This window comes from Brassica oleracea, chromosome C4, assembly GCF_000695525.1.
Source record: "Brassica oleracea var. oleracea cultivar TO1000 chromosome C4, BOL, whole genome shotgun sequence".
Lineage (NCBI taxonomy): Eukaryota > Viridiplantae > Streptophyta > Magnoliopsida > Brassicales > Brassicaceae > Brassica > Brassica oleracea.
Window position 1 is genome coordinate 50,983,373 of NC_027751.1, and position 20,924 is coordinate 51,004,296.

Genomic DNA, 20,924 nt, shown 5'->3' on the forward strand with positions numbered 1-20,924 from the left:
AAACAATATTAAATTTTAAATATAATTTAAACTAATAATTATATATATAATTATTTAAAAATAAAATGATATACATAAAAATGCAAATTTTCAATACATGAAATACGATGAAGTACTTTTTTTAATGCAGTGTCTAAAAGAAACTATTGATTTGTTATAAATTTGGTCACTGAAATTAAAATAATTATTTTCTAATTTAGAATCTTTTTTCATCATATTTAATATTATTTTAATAACATTTTCAAGTAATAGAAAATCTGAAGTGTAAAATTTAGAGTTAGAAAAGTTTTAATTTCAATTTTTAATAAATTGTTTTTGGTCATTTTGCAAAATTTTAAATATATGATGAGTTTTGGCTAAATTTTGATGAAGTTTGGGTACCTTGAATCTTTTTCTGGTCTTAAATACCTTGACATGATACATATAAATTATAGATATTTTACCGGTATTTTACTATAGGCTCGAACTGATCTGAATCTTAAATGAATCGTTCCAAATCCGGACATAATAGTTTGTTAAACTTTGTTATTTTTACTTTTTTCAGTTAATTATTTCAGCAAAGTGTAATAGTTATAATATTGTTTTTCAAAGGGTTTTCATATTATTTTTCTTTATGTTTTTGGTATTCGTTACAAGAAAATTAAAATAAAGCAGAAAAGTTCTAATATTTAATCATTATTATTGGGGTAGATTCAAGAAGACAAAGATATTATAAATTTTTAAAACCAAAGAAAGGTATAAATCATAATTTAGTTAATATTTATTAAGATTAAAAATATAGGGTTGTGTGTTTCAAAAAAAACATAGGGTGGTAAATAAGATTATTTTGATGATTTTTAATATTTTTAGGGCTATTTTGATGACAAAAACTTTAAAATGCTATTTGAGAGAATTGTCCTTCAAAAATTTTATATAGAAAATGATGACATTAAATTTTTCTACTTAATAATGAGACAATAATCAGATAAATAATAAGCAAAAACACATCTAATGAGATGTGGTGATTATAATGATTTAGTATGGTTTGTCGAAAGTACTGAAAAAGATTGATTGACTAAATATTTGTTGTTTACAATATATTTTAAATTAACTTTTTTTTTAAAAAAAAAGGCATTCTTCAAAATTAAATTCATATTTATTAATAATATTTTAATAAATAAAATATTATACGACTATGTGTTCATGAAACTTTATTGAACACTTTAACCTTATAATTAATTATTATTTAATAATTTAAATCTTTTCATAAACCATGACAGTTTATCAAATAATTAAAAACTAATTCATTTTAATAAATAACTTATGTTTATTATGAAAATAAAACAAAATTAACTCTCATAAATCATTTATAAATGTTTTAAGAAATTTTATAAAATTTTATAAACTCAACCTCACCCTCTAAATAATAATTTCTAAACAATACTCACTAAACTTTAAAACCCAAATATTATAATATTTTTCGATAAATTGTATTTTTGATTAATTTGTATCCAACTTAGCGTATTTCAAGAAATTTCTCAAAACTTTATTCGTCTTACAATGAAATATAATTGTGTACTTCCATTGGGATTTAAATAGTTTTGTGTTGGATATTCACCGGTACTTTTAAGTTTAAACCTTCACTAACTAAAATATAAAATATTTTTATTTTAAAAAACATAATAAAATCATTTTTCTCGGTGAGATTCCTACACGGTAAAAATTAAAAAAAAATATTATTTTTTCTTTCAAATTTATATGAAATGAGTACTAATTATAATATAATATTTGTTAATTCACGCTACCGAAGAAAAAAAGGTTAAAAGACGAACGACATATTAATCTTTGTTATTTATATTTATATTTGGTAACATAATACAATTTATTATGCCACAAACACTAATAACAATTAATAATATTATTATTTTTTCTCTGATAAAGGCGTGTATTATTATAAATATTATTTGAGTTCCAATGTAGATAAAAAAAATCAAGGTAAACACTTATTATTTTTATGTCTTTGATATATGCATGCGCAATCCGCCAGTTGCGGGCCCATGCATGTACCAGTTCCATTCCTTTCTCTGGTACATTCAGCTTGACAAATGTCCCTATTACATTTTCCATTTTTCGGCCTGTATATGAGTGCACAAGGAGGTGGTGGTCCTCCTTTTTGAGCAATCGTCATTGCTCCTGTTATTATAATAGTTAAAACAAAACTTTAGTTTTCATATTTAATAGAAATTAATGTTTTTGGAAAAACATATTGCATATTTATAGGGGAAAAAAACTTAAAGTATGAACATCTTCTTTCTTAATCATTGATTATTCTGGAAAAAATTTCTAAACCCAATTGTAGCATTCAATATAAAAATTATATCAGTACATAAAATAATATGATGTCAGAATAACTTTAATTTTAAATGATTATTGAATATAATAATAAAGTTATAAATATAAATACCAACTGAACATAAGAACTGTGACTATAAAGAGACCAATAAGCAAAGGTTGAAAAACATTTTTCATCTTAGATAATGAACTAGATGTGTTTTAAAATTACAAAGAAATAGAAGTACATTTATAGATGTTAAAAAACTGAAACATATCTAATTTAAGCTATGTATCTTCTAAAATTCCGATATAAAAGGATCTAATTTGACCAAAACTCTTTTTCAAAAATTTTAGATTTCTCGATATATGCATAAAAGCAACCAATAGACAAAGCTCTATGAGGCACAATATACAAAGTGTGAAGACGACATGGACCACTTACAAGCTCTCCGACTCCCTTCCATGGCTAAATTCAATGCAGGTTTCATGTACTGCAACCAAAGTTCTGAAAAACAATGTGGCGGTCCATCGAAACAAAACTATGAGCAAAGGTTAACCAAGGTAATAATATACACACACCAAAATCAGATTTGGAAAGAACAGCTTGTGTGCAGATGATGGGGAAGGCACAGTCATTGTTCATCAAAGAATACAATAACAGGCTGTTCAAATGGCTGGTTGTGCTCTATCTAGTAATGGTAGTGGTGGGACGGTTCATTATAAAGTTCATTTTGTTAAAAATGGCGGCGCATGGATCCTCTTTATATTCTTGGATACATACACAAGGATGTTCTGGACAGTAGAATCTCTTTTCTAAACCCAGTCTTCTGGCATTTCATCGTTGGGACTTGGGAAACTGTTGTGTATAATCCTGTTCTCGACTTGGATAGGTAAGACAAGTCCTGACCAGTGGCGGAGCCAACTCTTTGGGACGTGGGTCACTTGACCCTGATGAATTTTATGTTGAAATATTTCTTACTTATATTTAAGCACAAAAAACGGAAAATATTGTAATATTTAGCTTATTGACCCATATAATATATGGTAATAATGAAAATTTAACCCACCTAGACGTGTGGTCTGGTTCCGCCACTGGTCCTGACTAAACTTCTTTCAACCTCTGTGCTTATCTAATTATGTTTTTTTTTGGTGAATAGATGGGCAATTCCTATAATTTGCATAATTGCATTGTCTGTGATATATTGGCGGTGTTATGAAAAGAGGAAACATGGGTCATTATGGATCCATCATCAACTAAACATAAGCTTTTTATGTCTCTCCTCAGCTTTTATTTATTTTCCGTTACTGATGCTTTTGTTAGTTTCTTGTACTTTTGGATATTATTGCTTTATACGGACTTAAAACTAAATGTTATGGGAATAATGTTTGGGGTTTCCTAGTTCTTGACCTTACAAAAACATAATAAAAACATAATATTTAGGTAGAGGAAGTTTCTAGTGTTGAGATGGTTTATAATATTGCTGAAAGTGAGTTAATTTGAAATAACGAACCCAGAACGAGGGAGTATCAGATGATGAATATATATTATCATATCACCGAGAGTCGACATGGTGATTTGGTTCAATGTGAAAGATTCATCGTCATGCCGTTTACTCCAAATAGAAGAATAAGTATCAAGAGAAGTTCCGCTGCCGAGACAATAACCTTGCTGCTTAGGGTGAGTAATCAATGCTGCTTTACTTCCGAGCATCAAAACTATTGACGACATCATTGTTCTATCCTCTACATGTCCTTGAACATACAAGAGGCCAAACTGTATGCACCTTACGTTGCAGAGAAGATCCTACATGAAAATGTGTAAGAAACTTAAGTAATATTAGAGTTTGACCTGCGCGCCCACACATGTTTTAATTTTTTTATATAAATTATTTAATTACATTTTTAAACATGCAAATTATTTAGATATTTTCGATTCGAACCCCATTCAAAAATTTATAATATTCGAATGGAACTTAATTTTAAGACCCATAAAAACTCGATATCAAAAAACTATTCATACTCGAATTAATGTGTACTTGGATGCACATATAACTGGTTCTGTGAACAAATAAAAATGATTCGTTAACCTGCTTGAATTTTTGTCACGAGTAAAAAATTTCATTCAAACCTATAAAACTATTATGGTTAACATGTACAATAAATGATGTGAATTATTATAGTAAATACAATTAATGAAATAGTTATGAAAGGTGAAAAAGGAAGATATAATAAAACATTTTAAAATAGGTAAGTTATGTTTAGTACTTTGTAATAAATGATGTCGAATTAATTAGAAATTGTAATAAATGAAATGGTCCGAATTGGTTAAAAATGAATGAAAATCTTTAAGAAACCACTTAAAATAGGAAAATAATATTTTATACTTCAGTTTAAATAAAATAGATATATTTGAATTTGGGTTTTGTATTTTTTTTCTTATATATTGAAAACATTTTTTATAATGGTTTTTGGAAAATATTGTAGTAAAAATTATTTTTTTAATATATGTATATTTTTGAATCAACTTTTGATATAAATCAATTTTAAACTATTATTTTGATTTGAAATATGTATATCGAGTTTAAATTCTGTTTTATGATTATTTTAGACAAAATCTATTTTTAAGTAATTTTTTTTTTTGTATAATTTAAAACTGAACCAAATAAATAGTTTCTCATAATATAATGAATTTTCAGTTTTTCTTACTAATGTATGCGTAGATTTACAATTATACATATATATATATATATATATATATCGGTCTAATATATCTCTTCATAAGAAAGTGTGTGCTGTGGAAGGCCCCTTAGTCCAGTGGTTTGATTAAGGGTTCATTAATACTTCAACTCCAGAAAATCCAAATTATGCAGATTATGGAGAAAAAATGTTACAAGAGATCTTCAGCATGGTGCATGGCGTATCATCGAACATGGATCTCATAGGACGGCTTGGAGTGATGCAATCAGACGTCCATTCTTATACGATGATGGAATTTTCGGCTGTAGAATCGTCTATGTAATATTTATCATCGTTCTAATAGCATAATTAATAATACTTAAAAAAAGTGTGTGTTGGGCAAGATCTCTCACGTATCACTTACGTCAAATTCGAATACGTGAAGGAAGGCGGCGAAGTTGTAACACGTGAATATGGGACAATAACTCAAGACCCTAGATAGGTTTCTCCACTGCATTTACTCCCCATTTTTTCACATTCTTAGTTTTCTACGTCAATAGTTTTAAAGAAATACCATATAATGGGACTAAAAAAAATTTTATTCTAAAAATATTACATAAAAATACCATTCAGTTCTTTATTTATCTATGCTGTCATGATTATAGGGGTGGGAACTTTAGCCATATTCGAAGCCGCACCCGAACAGAAATCCGAAACGAAATAGCAAAATATCCGAACGGGTATTAAATTAGGAAAGATTGGATATCTGAATCTGAACGGGTATTAAATTAGGAGAGATTGGATATCTGAATCCGAACGGGTAATATCCAAACCCGAATGGATATCCGAAGATAACCGAACATATGTATAATTAATCATATATTTCTAGTTTACATCTCGCATTTTATATAAAATATTTATATTGATACTACACATACTTTAAGTTCAAACGATATGCATAGAATTACGGAGAAAATAATTTGCTACTCACTTAAAATGCATGTGAGACTTTTTATTTCAAGAATTAACAAAAAGTTACATCTAAAATTTAAAAACAATAACGAAATTAATGTCTTTTTTAGTTTCAAAATGATATGTCCAAATCTATTAACCATTCAATCTATTAAAAATAAAAATTTAGTTAAGTGAAAGTTATATTTTTAAATACAATAAATCTGAGAAATGAATTTTTTTTTCAAAATCTAAATATCTGAAACCCGATCCGGAATAACCGAACCAGATCAAAAGTACAGAAATAACCGAACGGATTCTATACCTCTATACCGAAATACCCGAAAATCTGAATTACCTGATCCGAACCGAACGGGTATCCGAACGCCCATCCGAGTTTGCTCTCGTTATACCTCTCTTCGCAAGTCTGAATATCTTCCTCGCTGACTCTACGTTTGCTCAGATCAATGTAACCTTTCTCTTTATCCACACGCAGGATCATCACGGGCTCGATTCTCCCGACTTTGATCTTGAGACGAGCAAGGGGGAGGAAGAAACGCAAAGCAGCGGGCTAAACGGCAGAGACGCGAAGCTAAACGGGGCCGTTTTGTGTGTTTGCGGAAAAGGAAGTTGGTTAGGTTTTACATGGGCCAATATCTGACGGCCCATATTGTAAAGTTTGGATCGACCCTTTTGCTTTTGTTTGATGATCAGTTTGGGATTAAACCAAAACTTCAATTTCATTCAGATTGAATCAAGCTTTTCACGTTGTAAAATGTAGAATCAGTCACTAGGCGGCGCCTAGGCCCGCAACTCGGTCTTATTCGAAATGATTTTTTGAAAAATCCAATTTATACCGATTTATATGATTCATATCGGTTTAAGTTATCTTAAATCGGTTAAAATTGGTTAAAATCAATCTAAATTGGTCTAAATATGTTAAATTAAACAATAATATTAGTATAAATCCACAAAACTTTCTAATTTATTTTGTTTTGTATATCTATTTTAATAATTCATCACAATAATTTTATAATTAAAAATCAAAAACTAAAATATCTCATATAAATGTAATATATATATAGAATAAATTAATAATTTGTTAACGCCTAGGTCTCGCACCGAATAATCCGCCTAGGCGTTAGTCTTCTATAAAACGACTAGTTACCGCCTAACGATTTCTTGAACATTGGTCACCATAGTGGTTCGAAGAACTCATCCATACCACTGACTTTCAAAAGTCATATCTCTTCGGGTCATGCAAAATCAAAATAAGAACTCATCCATACCATTGACTCATGAATAAGGACAATGCTTGCTCCTTGTATTTTTTTGGGGGTAGATTGAGCAGTTAGAGCAAGGGGGGACAGAGCTTCGAAAGCTTGTTTCTGATAAGAAGGATCGAGAAGCTGCTATGATACAGGTTTGCATTTCAGATTAATTTGTGCTCTCTTCTAGCGCAAATTCAATGTATGCTGAACACTTGAGAATAATGAAGGTGTTAATGGGGATGGAGCAAGAACATAAGGTAACGGAAGATGCTGGGAGAGCTGCTGAGCAGGATGCAGCAGCGCAGAGACATGCTGCCGAAGTGCTTCAGTTAAATGGATGGTTTTTGCTTTGACTACTATTCCATTTTAACCAAAACAATGGTGTTAGGAAAAATATGAGGAAGCTGTTGCTGGGCTTGTTGAGATGGAGGAGAGGGCAGTAATGGCAGAGTCAATGTTGGAGGCGACTTTTCAGTATCATAAAGCACAACCTTCACCGCGGTATGTTTTATCATATGAACATACCGTGGTGAAGATATGAAATAAACATACAGATCGTCATTATCGACCCATCATCAACTAAACATAAGCTCTTTATGCCTCTCTTACTGCTTTTATTTATGGGAATAATGTTTGGGGTTTCCTAGCTCTTGCCCTTACAAAAGAACATAATAAAAACATATTATTTAGGTAGAGGAATTTTCTGGTATTTAGATGGTTTATAATATTGCTGAATGAAATATTATCATATCACCGAGCGTCAATGATTGACATGGTGATTTTTTTTACTGTGAAAGCTTCATCTTCACGCCGAGTATCAAGAGAATTTCCGCTGGCTACACAGTAACCTGTCTGTTTAGGTCAAGGAATCGACACTCCTTCACTTCCGAGCATCAAAACTACTGACGACATCAATCATTGGTCTATCCTCTACATGTTCTTGAACACACAAGAGGCCAATTTGCAAGCATCTTAAGATTTCACGTGGCCCGAACGTTGGTGATGAAGAATCTATGGCCGTGTCTACTATCTCTAGACGTTGATCTTCATTCCAATTCCTCCACACCTGGTTCGTTGGGATCTTTTCTTATTAATATGGGGGTCAGAAACACAAATCGAATAAAAGAGTGGTGATTTCAAAAGCTTACATATCCCAAATTCCAATAAGTTACAGATTCAAAATTTATTTAATACCCATTTAGAAAAGAAACAAACAGATAAACGAGAAATTACAGTGTTTCATATTTTTTTTCGCTAACCGAGTATCCTGACCCCACCGAAGTGGTCCCGACTAGAGACCGAAGTGAGCATGGACGCTGCCAGGGCGTCACCATGTGGCTCACCGTCTAACGGTCTTCGGTCTCGAATGTTGCAGCCCATATGTAAATTCCGCAGTGGCCAAGGCTCGAACCTAGGGGCGGACACTCCAGCTGGAGCTCCTATACCACTAGACCAAAGCAACTTGGTTACAGTGTTTCATATTTGAGTGACATGTAAGATAAGTTACACACAAACAAATTTCATAAATATGCAAAAGCTGTGTTTAGCTTTATGGACTGAAGCATTTTGGATATAATAATGATGCCAGTTTCGTATTAGGTGTTTTGTCTATGCATATGAGCATAATCATATTAAATATTAATTACTATATTTATTAATTAAAAATTACAAAACTTGCTGTTTTATCTTTGAATTTCTTAATTTTAATTTTTTGTGATTAATCTTTCGGATAACAACATAATATTAAGATTATATTTTTTAAAATATGTTTTTCTTTTCTGGATAACTTATATACATATATGTGTTTTAAATTTAAATTATTTTAAAATAAGATATAAATTACACAATTTGCTAAATGGTTACATGGTTGGTACATCTGAAACCTTAATATTATAGCTTTTTCATTATCCTCAAATAGCATTCACATACACATAGAAAAAGAGACATATGTGGTCTTGTGGTATCTTGGGAAATCTCAGCTTCAAATGCCATTAAACTAATGCTTAAGCGGTTAAGAGACATATATGTTTAACCGATTACACAATTTGCTAAATGGTTACATGGTTGGTACATCTGAAACCTTAATATTATAGCTTTTTTCATTATCCTCAAATAGCATTCACATACACATAGAAAAAGAGACATATGTGGTCTTGTGGTATCTTGGGAAATCTCAGCTTCAAATGCCATTAAACTAATGCTTAAGCGGCTAAGAGACATATATGTTTAACCGATTACACAATTTGCTAAATGGTTACATGGTTGGTACATCTGAAACCTTAATATTATAGCTTTTTTCATTATCCTCAAATAGCATTCACATACACATAGAAAAAGAGACATATGTGGTCTTGTGGTATCTTGGAAAATCTCAGCTTTAAATGCCATTAAACTAATGCTTAAGCGGTTAAGCCCATCTTCTGAGCAAAGGATAGAGAAGAACGTATGTGGCACGTGCCCCGTCTACTTTTTATTTATTTATTTATCTTAATAATCAGTATGAAACTTATATAAATGACCCAACTTAAAAACAAAATATGATGAAAAAGTTTGTCCTCTAGTCAAAATTAATCCTAGACCCTCCATGCTTCCATGCATCCATATATAGTAAAGTGCATATTGCTCCATTATATTAGGCAAGGATATTAAACTAAACCTCATCAAAATTAGAGTCTACAAAATTAACTACCAAGAATGTTGGGTGTCCATTGTCGTTAAAAAAGAAGAAGAAGAATGTTAGGTGTCCATTAACTTTAGCCGACAGTTAGTAACAAGATTCAAGTTCCTTCTGACTCTTCATAGGAATTTATTCACTCTATATAAGCGATACATTAAGCCGACACTTCTCACTGTGTCTTACAGAAACCATTTATAAACAACACAAAATTCTTATTTAATTTTCATATACCATAGAAAAAAATAAGAAGATGGCTTGGATTGCTTCTGCGTTTAAGGCTTTGTGTTTGTCTTTCTTGTTCGTCAGCGTTGCATGTCGTTCGACCAACGGACCGAAGGTTTTCAATGTCCGACGCTATGGTGCCAAACCCGACGACAAAACTGATAACGTCAATGTATGTTTAAAGCCGATATAAAAGGAATATTTTACGTACGAAATTTTTTTTTTTAATAATTATTTTGTTTTTGTTTCTTAACACGTACGTAGACGTTCACAAGTATATGGAAAAGCGCATGCGCAAGGAGTGGAAGTAGTAAAATCTACGTACCAAATGGAACATTCTATCTCGGTGGTGCGGTGGTGTTCGAGGGGCCATGCATAAATCAGATTGAATTCATTATAGATGGAACTTTATTGGCTCCTTCAAACCCCGGAGACATTAAAAATAAAACGTGGATCAACTTCAGGTACATTAACAATCTCCTAATCTCTGGTGCTGGTACACTAGACGGCCAAGGGAAAGAGTCATGGAAACTCAATGACTGCTCCAAAAACCCCAGCTGTCCTATACTAGCTATGGTATCATTTCTTAATCATTTTATACATTCCTATAATTTAGTATACAAAACGTTATTTGAAAAATATAGTTTTGAAGGAGGCACTAATTAACCACACAACTATATCTTATATCCAAGTCTGAGTAGTATTTTAATAGATTTGATTATTCTCCTAGAACATGGGATTTGCATTTGTGAATAACTCGAGAATCAACGGGATAACATCACTCAACAGCAAAATGGGACACTTCGACTTCTTCTCCGTCCATCAGTTCAACATTACCGGAGTCACTATAAAAGCTCCTGGCGACAGCCCTAACACCGACGGGCTTAAGTTCGGGTTCTGTAGTAACATTCACATCTCCGACACACACATCGGAACGGGAGACGACTGTATCGCCATTCTTTCCGGAGTTACTGACATGGATATCTCTAATGTCAAGTGTGGTCCCGGACATGGGATCAGTGTTGGAAGCTTAGGGAAGGGCAAAGACGAGAAGGATGTTAATGGCCTAACCGTAAGAGACACGGTTTTTAACGGCACAAGTGATGGTATTCGGATCAAGACTTGGGAATCTTCAATTTCTCAGATCGTTGTTTCTCACCTCTTGTACGAGAATATTCAGATGATTAATGTTGGAAACCCGATCAACATCGATCAGAAGTATTGTCCTTATCCACCCTGTAAAAAGAAGGTTAACTTTTCACGCAAGAAACAAACTTTCTTCTTTTTTTGATTTAGCACAATAAGAAACTAAATGAAAATAATTAAAAGTTGGGTTTCATTATTCTTTCAGGGAGAGTCCCACGTACAGATCCAAGACCTTAAGTTAACGAACATATATGGAACTTCGAAGAACAAAGTGGCGGTGAAACTAAAATGTAGCAAGAGCTTTCCGTGCAAGAACGTTGAGCTAGTTGACATAAACCTAGAGCACAAGGGAGCCAAGGGTCCTTCCACTGCGGTATGTGAGAATGTTCACGGTTCTGCACATGGCAAGATGGTTCCTCAGCATTGTCTGAACGGTCCATGGTAATAATGACTGTGTGTTGTATTTGATATATTCATATAGTTTACCAAAATAAAATATTCATACTTGGGTACATATCCCATTTGGTGCTTATGTACGTAGAATCGAATTTCATGAATCCTATATGCTAATCTCTATATACATTTAGTTTACCAAAAAAAAGAAAGAATTTGTGTGGAAAATGACCGTGTGTCGTATTTGATACTTGTATATATGTGTTCCGTACTATGTACAATTTAGACAAACGGTGGCTTAGTGGTTGGTTGGGTGAAGAGTGTGTACAAAAACGAACAGTGAGAGCCAACGACTTGAGCTTGAAAGCCCAACAAATTCTCAACTAATTCCACATTTCCTTTCATATTGGACTGTCTGCCAATACATATATGTATATCTAGTAAGTGAAAAGTAACAATCCAGTATGTCTTATATTGTTTTCTAAGCAACAGAAAAAATATGGAGGACTAAAGTGAAGACAATGATATGTCATCTTTACAAGTCCATCAATGTATGAAAACATCTCAAGGACACTTAGCTTCAAAGCCAAGTGTAGTTATCTTCCTCACCTCCATCAATCATCATCTTATAAGATAAAGAAGCCATATTATTTAGCTAAGAAAACCTTGCTAATTTGTCAGTTAGATATAAATGAATTATATCTTACGGAAACAAAGCATCAGTTAGGAGACAAGACAACCACTCTCTTGCGTCAACATTTACCTACTCATTACCCTAAGTATCATTATTATTATTTGGCTAATTCACAAATTTTCTTCGCCAAATATAATCATAACCATATTATAAATGACCTAATCATTGTACATTACACATCTTTAGTTTTTTCTTGAAGCAATTCCAGTATAAGTTATTTTGGCTTCCTCCTTCCACATATTATTTGCAGGTTTGAGTAGAATGAGATCATCAAAACCCCAAAGTGTTCATTTCTTAACATTTTGAATACTGAAATCACATTTAAAACACTCCATTCTTCTCACTGTTCTTCAAATCCTAAACATGAAACCTTCATCACCAATCTCCTTTACCTCTTCTTCCCTTGCTCCTTCACTTCCTAGAAAACACCGTCTCTCTCCTTACCTCTTCACACTCTTAATCTTCATCTTCTTCGTCTCTGTTCTCTATGGAGAAGACTTCATGTGCATCTTTGGCCAGCTTGAGCCCACTTTTTCCCTACGGCCCTCTCAAGCAACTGGTAACCAATTTTTCCACTGAAAATTTTGTTTTGAGTTCTTGTTGGAAACTAGACATTGAGATTGTCTTTCCTTTCGACTTTTTGGGGTTTCAAGAAAAGAATAAGAAACCACAGAAGCTCGCGTTTGCTATCGGTAAAACAGAGGAAAACTGTGACGTGTTTAGTGGCAAGTGGGTGAGAGACGAAGTCTCCCGACCACCGTATCAAGAATGGGAGTGTCCGTACATTCAACCTCAGCTTACATGTCAAGAACATGGTCGTCCCGACAAAGACTACCAGCTCTGGCGGTGGCAACCCAACCACTGCGATCTCCCCTCGTAATCTTACTCTCTCTCTCTCACTTTATTCACTAGGTTTCCTCTGTTTACTCTGTTGCATGTATAACTCTGTTTCATAGATTCAACGCCACGCTAATGCTAGAGACACTGAGAGGGAAGAGGATGATGTACGTAGGAGACTCACTAAACCGTGGAATGTTTGTATCGATGATTTGTCTTCTTCATCGTATCATCCCTGAAGACCAGAAATCCATTAAAACTTTTGGTTCCCTCACTGTCTTCACTGCCAAGGTAACTCTATCTACTTAAAACCTAAGTCATCACTTTCTTTTTTTTTTTTGTCTATGTTTTGCAATATTTTCACCTAATTTAAAGAGTTATTATCTCTATGTTCAGGAGTATAACGCGACGATTGAGTTCTACTGGGCACCGTTTCTTCTAGAGTCTAATTCAGACGATGCAATAGTTCATAGAATATCAGATAGGGTTGTGAGGAAAGGCTCAATTAACAAACATGGTCGTCACTGGAAAGGCGCTGATATAATCGTTTTCAACACTTATCTTTGGTGGATGACTGGCTTGAAGATGAACATCTTGTAACCATTTTTATAACTTCAAATCATATAACTATACATATTAATCACATAACAATGGTTTTTTTATATGGTTTCATGGGGTTGTGTGTATATATATAGGCAAGGATCGTTTGATGATAAGGAGAAGGTTATCGCAGAGGTACCGACTGAAGATGCGTACAGAATGGGGATGAAGAGTATGTTGAGATGGGTGAAGAACAATATGGATCGTAAGAAAACTAGGGTTTTCTTCACAAGCATGTCTCCAACTCATGCCAAGTTAGTGACTTTGACCGTTCTAATAGAGAAATTTAGCTAATAAATAATGCAAAAGATTGTTAATCCACTTTTATTATACAAGATGTTCTGCTATAAACTCCATGAACTGCTTAATTTACTTACGAAATTAATAAATTTATTGTTACTTTCGTAGCAAGAAACTAATTGGTCAGGGTTTTTTTGTTTTGTTTTATGATGTTTTTTAGGGGCATAGATTGGGGAGGTGAGCCAGGTCAGAACTGCTACAATCAGACAACACTTATAGAAGATCCAAACTACTGGGGATCAGATTGTCGGAAAAGCATAATGAAAGTGATTGGAGAAGTGTTTGGGAGATCGAAAACACCGATAACGTTACTAAACATAACGCAAATGTCGAACTATCGGAGAGATGCGCACACATCGATATACAAGAAGCAATGGAGTCCACTGACGGCGGAGCAGCTAGAGAATCCGACGAGCTATGCGGATTGTGTACATTGGTGCTTGCCTGGCCTTCAAGATACTTGGAATGAGCTCCTCTTTGCTGAACTTTTCTATCCTTGAAAATGAAAACGTTTTCTCCACCGAGAGAAACGACATCGTATCTCCATTGAGAGAAACGACACCGTTTTATCCATTCAGAGAAACGATACCGTTTTGGAATGAGCTCCTCTTGTTGTGGCCTCTGAGGTATGAGGCCAAAACGAAGAAGTGGTCTTTAGTGTAAACTTTTGGTGTTCATAGCATTACACATTTGATTATGATAGTTATAATTAGCCCATTATTTATAGTTTTAAAGAGAAATAAACAAACGGAGAACTAGCTAGCAAAGCGGTTCTTTGGCTCTGATTCTCATCGCATCATTTTTTTTGCGTTTTCTTATTTAATCAGAAGTGTCTGGACCGAGATTCTATTACTTCTCCATGGAAGTAATCCTGACGAGTAATCCGGCCCTAAATTTTCTAATTAGATCTAATACGTAAATATATGTTCCTCAAGAGTCAAGACAAACGATAATAATTTAGTTTGTTGCAAAAATCGAACGGATTTACGGTTTACTCCAACTCATGAGTTACATTACTCTCACACGGAAATGCATCTAAAACTAACTCGCATTGTATTAGAAGCTAAAACATAGGTTAAAAACTAGTTTATATGACAGTCAACTCTTCGTTTGTTTATAATGTAGTCTTGCCATGATTTATAAATGTTTCAATAAAAAAATAGTTTGTTCTCATAAATTTTATGCGAAAGTGGTTTTGATTTGGTTTGTCTTTTGAAACTTTTTCTTTTGGGGAGGCTTCGTGTTATATATTGAGTTTGGTTTGCCTTTTCTCAGACACACTCATACAAATAAAAATGACTAAATATATAGTTGCATTTTAATTTAAAGTTTATTTGTTATTTTAATGAGTTAAAGTGTTTAGATAATCCAGCTAGGACTATATGAAAACATGAACTATCCCCGCTGCTTTTTTAAAAGAACGCATTTATATATCACAGCTAGGTATATACGTTATCAAAATCTTTTGTGCATGTTTATATTTATTTGAACGATAAAGAATAATTAAATAGTAGTACTTTATATGCAACATGCCACATTGGCATACAAAACCCCAAAAAACGTATCACTCTTTTATCAAAAAAAAAAAAAAAAACGTATCACTCTTGGATTGGTCAGAATTTCATATTCACACCGAGTGAAATGTATAGTTATTATATTTAAGTAAAATAACAATATGAAATAAAGTTTTGAAAAACGATATATTATAAGAAAAATATGTATACAAAATAGGTAAATCATAAACAAAAATATGAAAGGTAGGTGGGTTTAAATGTCATTTTACAAACGACCAAAAGAAGAAAAACATTAATAGGCCTCCTTGCCAACTTGCAGCTCAACTTGCAATTCCTTCCTTCCACGACAATGCTTACATATATTTCGTACTCATTATGATAATAGATTAATAATCATATATATAATCAATTTGTTCCTTATTTTAAATTTAATTTATTTATGGAATATATTTAAAAGGTGTTAGAGAATAGTAGCAACTTTTTTCCTGCAACTTGCATGCCTTTGTTTTTTTCTATAACAAGTTGGATTTTATTACACCCAACTTGCATTTTACGTACGTTCCTATACATTTATATATATGTATTCAATGTTGAATTTGGTTTCACAAGTCTCGAAATCTTACTAGTTAATTACAAAGTAACTTGCGCATTTTGCTTTTGGAAACTTTGAAAGGATGAAAGTCTTTTCATCTTGTTCATTGGATTCTTTGTATTAAACAAGGAGAATATTTAGTTATTTATGTTCTATATTTTACATTTTCATTCATAAGATAATATATAGGACAAGGAAATCTGAAAAGTAATAATTTTGACATTTGAATTATTGTAACGGTTCACACATCCCAAAAATGAAAAAGGACCAAGGAATTTTATCACTTTGGATAAAAGTACAATTAATTTAAATTTATTTTTAGATAAAAACAAATCATTTACATATTAATAGGAAAGTTTGTCGATGAAACGATAAATTATTAGCAAGTTTTTAGTTTCGACTTAGGGGAAAAAACAATGCTGTGAACTCATTATCTGCCTGCCAGATTTTACCTGTCACCATTAAATTAAATTTAGCCAATCCATTTAATTAAAATTTTGTCAAATATATAATTGAATGCAATAAAACTCAATTTAAACTGCACATTGGTTCGAGTGTATCGTAAGTCGATGTTATTCCATCAAGGTTGAAAGCTCTGATATATAACTGAAGATCAGTTAAACTAAAAACAGCAAGTAACTCTATTGTTTGTTAAATTTTTAAAAAATCTGCTGTTTCTTCAATTTAAAGAGTGCAAAATTATGTATAGTTATACTTTAATTTCTCTCTTAAGATAAAGAAAAAGCAAATCATATGAAGCAGCACATGGGTTTTCTGATTGCCCACAAATGTTCAGATCTCTTCATATTGTATATGTAATATATGTATGGACGATATTAGTAATTAATCCAATACTATCTTAAACACATTGTTGGTATATAATTGCCGTACGTTAAAAATTATCAGATTCAAACTAGAGATCATAATATCGAAAATATAGAAACAATAGTCAGTAACTGAACATTATATTGTTACATGATTAAACAAAGATCATACATATTTAAAGTAACTGGCAAGAAGAACACTAGGAAGATAAAAACCTAAACAAACAATGTCTTGTTTATTTAAAAACTACGAGATTGTATTTACACAAGAGCTCAAGAAGTAACGATCTTAAGGGTGAACAAAAGTATCGTCGAAACGAACACTTAACAAACCCTAAAACCCTAACTTCGAAAAACCAAAAACCATTCATTTTTGTAGTTTCGAAAAATCCCCGACGATAATTAAATAATCTAGAACCTAAAAAAGAAGATAAAATCTTGAAATATAGAATATATTAGAAGATAAAGATCAAATTAAAAAGTTCAAACGGAAATGTAATTACTAGATTCTAGGCGGGTTCTCGGCGAGTTTAGCCAACGATTGCAAGTTGCAACGTACAATGGTGTCGGCGAAGCTGCAAGTCTCATCCTTATCGTTACCAGCCGGCACGTCAACGACGTATGACTCAACGACACGTGTCTTCTTGTTGTTGTCCGACGACTCGTGCACCGTCGTGACCGATCTGTAGTTCTGAAGCCTGTGGTCCCCACCCACGACGCTGAAGCTCATGACGTGGCGATCATCGTCCATGATCTCAAGGCGCTCTAAGCTGAACGCCGCGGGGAGACCAGAGACGACTCTGACCTCCCTCACGGAGCCAACCTCTCGACCGTCTCCGGCAGCCACGTGACAGCTCCTCACAAAGTGTTTATAGGCTTGAGGGTGTTCGAAGCGGCTGAGGATCGACCATACGGCGGAAGCCGGAGCGTCCACGTCCTGAACCACGACGGAGAAGCACTGAGAGGGTTCCACAACGTGCGTGTGGGAAAGCTCCACGTGCTCCGGGACGTCAGCCATGCCGCGCGTGAGGCTCATTTTCTGAAGCTGTTTGTGGTGGTGGTTGGCTGATTCCGCGGCGGTGGAAGGTCTCTGAAATTGTAGAGATGTTGGCATATCAAAAACAAGTATTATTCTCTGGCTATATCTCTCTCTCTCTTACAGAAAAAAAATAGAATTGGTTTGCTTCGTGAGGTCTTATGAAATGTGTAATGAGATATTTATATGTAGGTATATATGTAATTATATAAGGAGGAGGGTGTAAGAATATTATTAAAATGCAAGTATATGTGGACAATAGATTTATGAAGCAAGAAGAGAGAGAGAAGTTACCTTGTGTGGGTTCGTCGGCTGTCCACTTGGGATTTGTTTGAAGTGTATTTTCACAGAACCGGCTCGGTGCCCCATGATGAATATATGACTGGCTCTCGATAAGCATAACCGGTTATTTATTTGAGTTTTGATTTTACTTGGTTATTTACTGCGGAGTTTAAGGAGGTGTTATTGATTTATATATTTTGATTGATTTAGAAATCCATATAGTATTTATAAATCCAAGTAAAATATGCAAATCCGGAGATTTTTCCTCGGATTTGAGTCTTTGTATTTTTAACTAACAAATCCAAACAAATCCATTATAAAATCAAATATATTAGTAAATCCGTATGATTGAATAACACTTGATTTGATACAGAATTTATGAATCATTAAACCAATAACACATGATTTTAATACAGATTTGAAAATCATAGAACCAATAACACTAGATTTAGTTCGGATTTTCAAATCCATTAAAATACAACAACCAATAACCCCTACTAATTGTATATGTATTATGTAGTCAACAAAACATGATCACAGCCTAAATTCTTGATATAACTTATTTTATTAAAATAAAATATCATACAGAAATAACAATGCATTCATGTGATATATTATAAGAAATGCCATAGATTTTTCAACCGTCACTAATTTTTTGTTAAGAATAGTTTGATCCTTACTTACAAATTAGATAATTAATGGCTGAGAAAAAGAAAAAAAAAATAGATAATTATTACACATGAGATTATTCTACCATTAAATGATATATGTTAGTTTAAAGTATTTTTTATTTATTATGTTTCAAATTTTTATTTCTTAACAACTAATTAAATTCATATTTTTATTAAAAACATTATCAATAAGTATTGATTACCTTTAATTTTAGAAACGAAAATAAAAGTACTATATTATTTAGATTATTGAAAAGGTTTAACAACTAAGTATTATAATTAATTATAAAATCCAACAAATTTGTGAATATTTTATTTTTTTAAATCAAAAATTTTAGCTTAAACTAAAATAAATATTTTATCATCAATAAATAATAACCTAACTGGCAAACAAATTTAACTAAATAAAATTAAATATTTATTTTTATTAAATTAATTTTGTAGAAATAGTTTTGCACTTTAAAACGTGGATAAAAATCTAGTTGCATTTCAAATACTTTCTTTTTTGCTATAGCAACCCCAAAATTTACCTAGTTAATAACCAAGACCCCAAATTATATCAGAAGTAAAAGAAATAAAACTCTATAAAACACTGTATAAATATTACTTCATTATTGTTTGTTTTAACAACATTCAATACATTGTGGAAAACAAAATATACCTAGTTAGTAACCAAGCACTCTTGGAAGAAGCTGGAGGAAAAGAGATCAACAACAACATTCAATATATTCAGGGAAGCGATGCTACTGTAATTCAGAAACGAAACACTGCACATGATCAGTTAATCATAAATTTCCCACCATGTGTCTATACTTGCATATCAATGGAGCTAATTCCACAACATCTTAAAACATTTAGTTACCATATTGAGAGTCATTTATAACTTCTGTCCAATAATGTCCAAGATCCGCATGTACGGATATCTATCACCTACTAAGAGAACTTAATGATTTGAATGGTATACACTATAGTTGGTTAAGGCTCTACTTCTTTTTTTTTTTTGGTGCGATTACTGGGATGTCTCTCGATCGGTGGGTTTTGGATTTCAGTAGAATCTTCTGACTGCACCGATAAATTTTAACCTGGCAAAAAATTACTATAACACTGAATATTCCTAGTTGGTGAAAATAGCGTGTCATGGGTCCATTATAATTATTATTCATCATCTTGTAATCAACTTGATCGTTTTGATAGTACTAAGAAAGTATTAATCAAATTCGTTTTCAACAAAGTAATAACATTATTAGACGAGTTGGATGAAAATCAACCAAGTAGTTGCTAAAAGTAACCAGCATAAAGTCAGGAAATTTTTTCGAATTAGACTATACTATTTCTTTGGTGTGTTTTCTTCCACAAACTTATATTCCAATCAAAGTGTAATGAATATTGGACTCTTGAATTTGAGTGGTCGGCATAATAACAAAATACAATTTGGAAAATAATAAAGGGTTACTTAATGCATTGGGGTTCCAACAACTACACAAGTACAACTATACATATTTGCAACTAGTCCTACTTGTGAGATTAATACGAATAAGCGAGCAATTTGCTTTACTAATTGAACCTAACGTTTTATAGAATAAGAAGAAAAGTTTATAACTAATTTGCAGTTTTGCACTGTCCTCGATGTCAAGCTTGCTCATCTTATATGCTTTCGGGTTAAGTAACATATTACTGAACACACTAGCAAAAAAAAAAGAATCCTTCATTCATCACAATCACAAGTTGATGGGGGGGAAGCTTCTAACAAAGTATACGCCCGTTCTCTATTTACATGATTACATCCATGAAAATTAAAATTTGTACCCTAGCCGTAATAAGTAAAAAATATTCAAAAACAAAAATTCACCGAAATAAATTCAAGTTTTCCTCTTGTTTTTTATCATAAACTAAATGATGCTACAAATTTTTTTTTTTTTTTTTTT

At 32.5% G+C, this 20,924-nt stretch overlaps 3 protein-coding genes across 3 annotated transcripts; 2 read left to right on the plus strand and 1 right to left on the minus strand.

Moving 5' to 3' along the window:
- The first annotated feature begins 10,066 nt into the window (after window positions 1-10,066).
- Window positions 10,067-11,701, plus strand: LOC106339179 (exopolygalacturonase-like). Its single transcript, XM_013777976.1, has 4 exons — window positions 10,067-10,282; window positions 10,375-10,686; window positions 10,841-11,359; window positions 11,462-11,701. The coding sequence occupies exons 1-4, from the start codon at window positions 10,139-10,141 to the stop codon at window positions 11,699-11,701; spliced, it is 1,215 nt and encodes a 404-aa protein (XP_013633430.1). The 5' UTR covers window positions 10,067-10,138.
- A 768-nt stretch (window positions 11,702-12,469) lies between these two features.
- Window positions 12,470-14,800, plus strand: LOC106339511 (protein trichome birefringence-like 33). The gene is made up of 6 exons (XM_013778338.1): window positions 12,470-12,902; window positions 12,997-13,219; window positions 13,300-13,471; window positions 13,577-13,776; window positions 13,876-14,034; window positions 14,241-14,800. The coding sequence occupies exons 1-6, from the start codon at window positions 12,707-12,709 to the stop codon at window positions 14,578-14,580; spliced, it is 1,290 nt and encodes a 429-aa protein (XP_013633792.1). The 5' UTR covers window positions 12,470-12,706; the 3' UTR covers window positions 14,581-14,800.
- Window positions 14,801-16,387: 1,587 nt separating this feature from the next.
- Window positions 16,388-18,276, minus strand: LOC106337293 (abscisic acid receptor PYL6). Its single transcript, XM_013776380.1, has 2 exons — window positions 17,514-18,276; window positions 16,388-16,638 (listed from the first exon to the last, which is right to left on the minus strand). Coding segments are annotated over exons 1-2 (612 nt in total). The 5' UTR covers window positions 18,125-18,276; the 3' UTR covers window positions 16,388-16,637.
- Between the last annotated feature and the right edge of the window lie 2,648 nt (window positions 18,277-20,924).

Bases quoted from the DNA above. Each gene is read 5' to 3' on its own strand.
- LOC106339511 (XM_013778338.1), top strand. From the start codon at position 12,707: ATGAAACCTTCATCACCAATCTCCTTTACCTCTTCTTCCCTTGCTCCT. The intron at 13,777-13,875 runs GTAACCATTTTT...GTATATATATAG, and splicing joins GGCTTGAAGATGAACATCTT to GCAAGGATCGTTTGATGATA. The intron at 14,035-14,240 runs GTTAGTGACTTT...GATGTTTTTTAG, and splicing joins ATGTCTCCAACTCATGCCAA to GGGCATAGATTGGGGAGGTG.
- LOC106337293 (XM_013776380.1), bottom strand. From the start codon at position 18,124: ATGCCAACATCTCTACAATTTCAGAGACCTTCCACCGCCGCGGAATCA.
- LOC106339179 (XM_013777976.1), top strand. From the start codon at position 10,139: ATGGCTTGGATTGCTTCTGCGTTTAAGGCTTTGTGTTTGTCTTTCTTG. The intron at 10,283-10,374 runs GTATGTTTAAAG...ACACGTACGTAG, and splicing joins ACAAAACTGATAACGTCAAT to ACGTTCACAAGTATATGGAA. The intron at 10,687-10,840 runs GTATCATTTCTT...TTATTCTCCTAG, and splicing joins GCTGTCCTATACTAGCTATG to AACATGGGATTTGCATTTGT.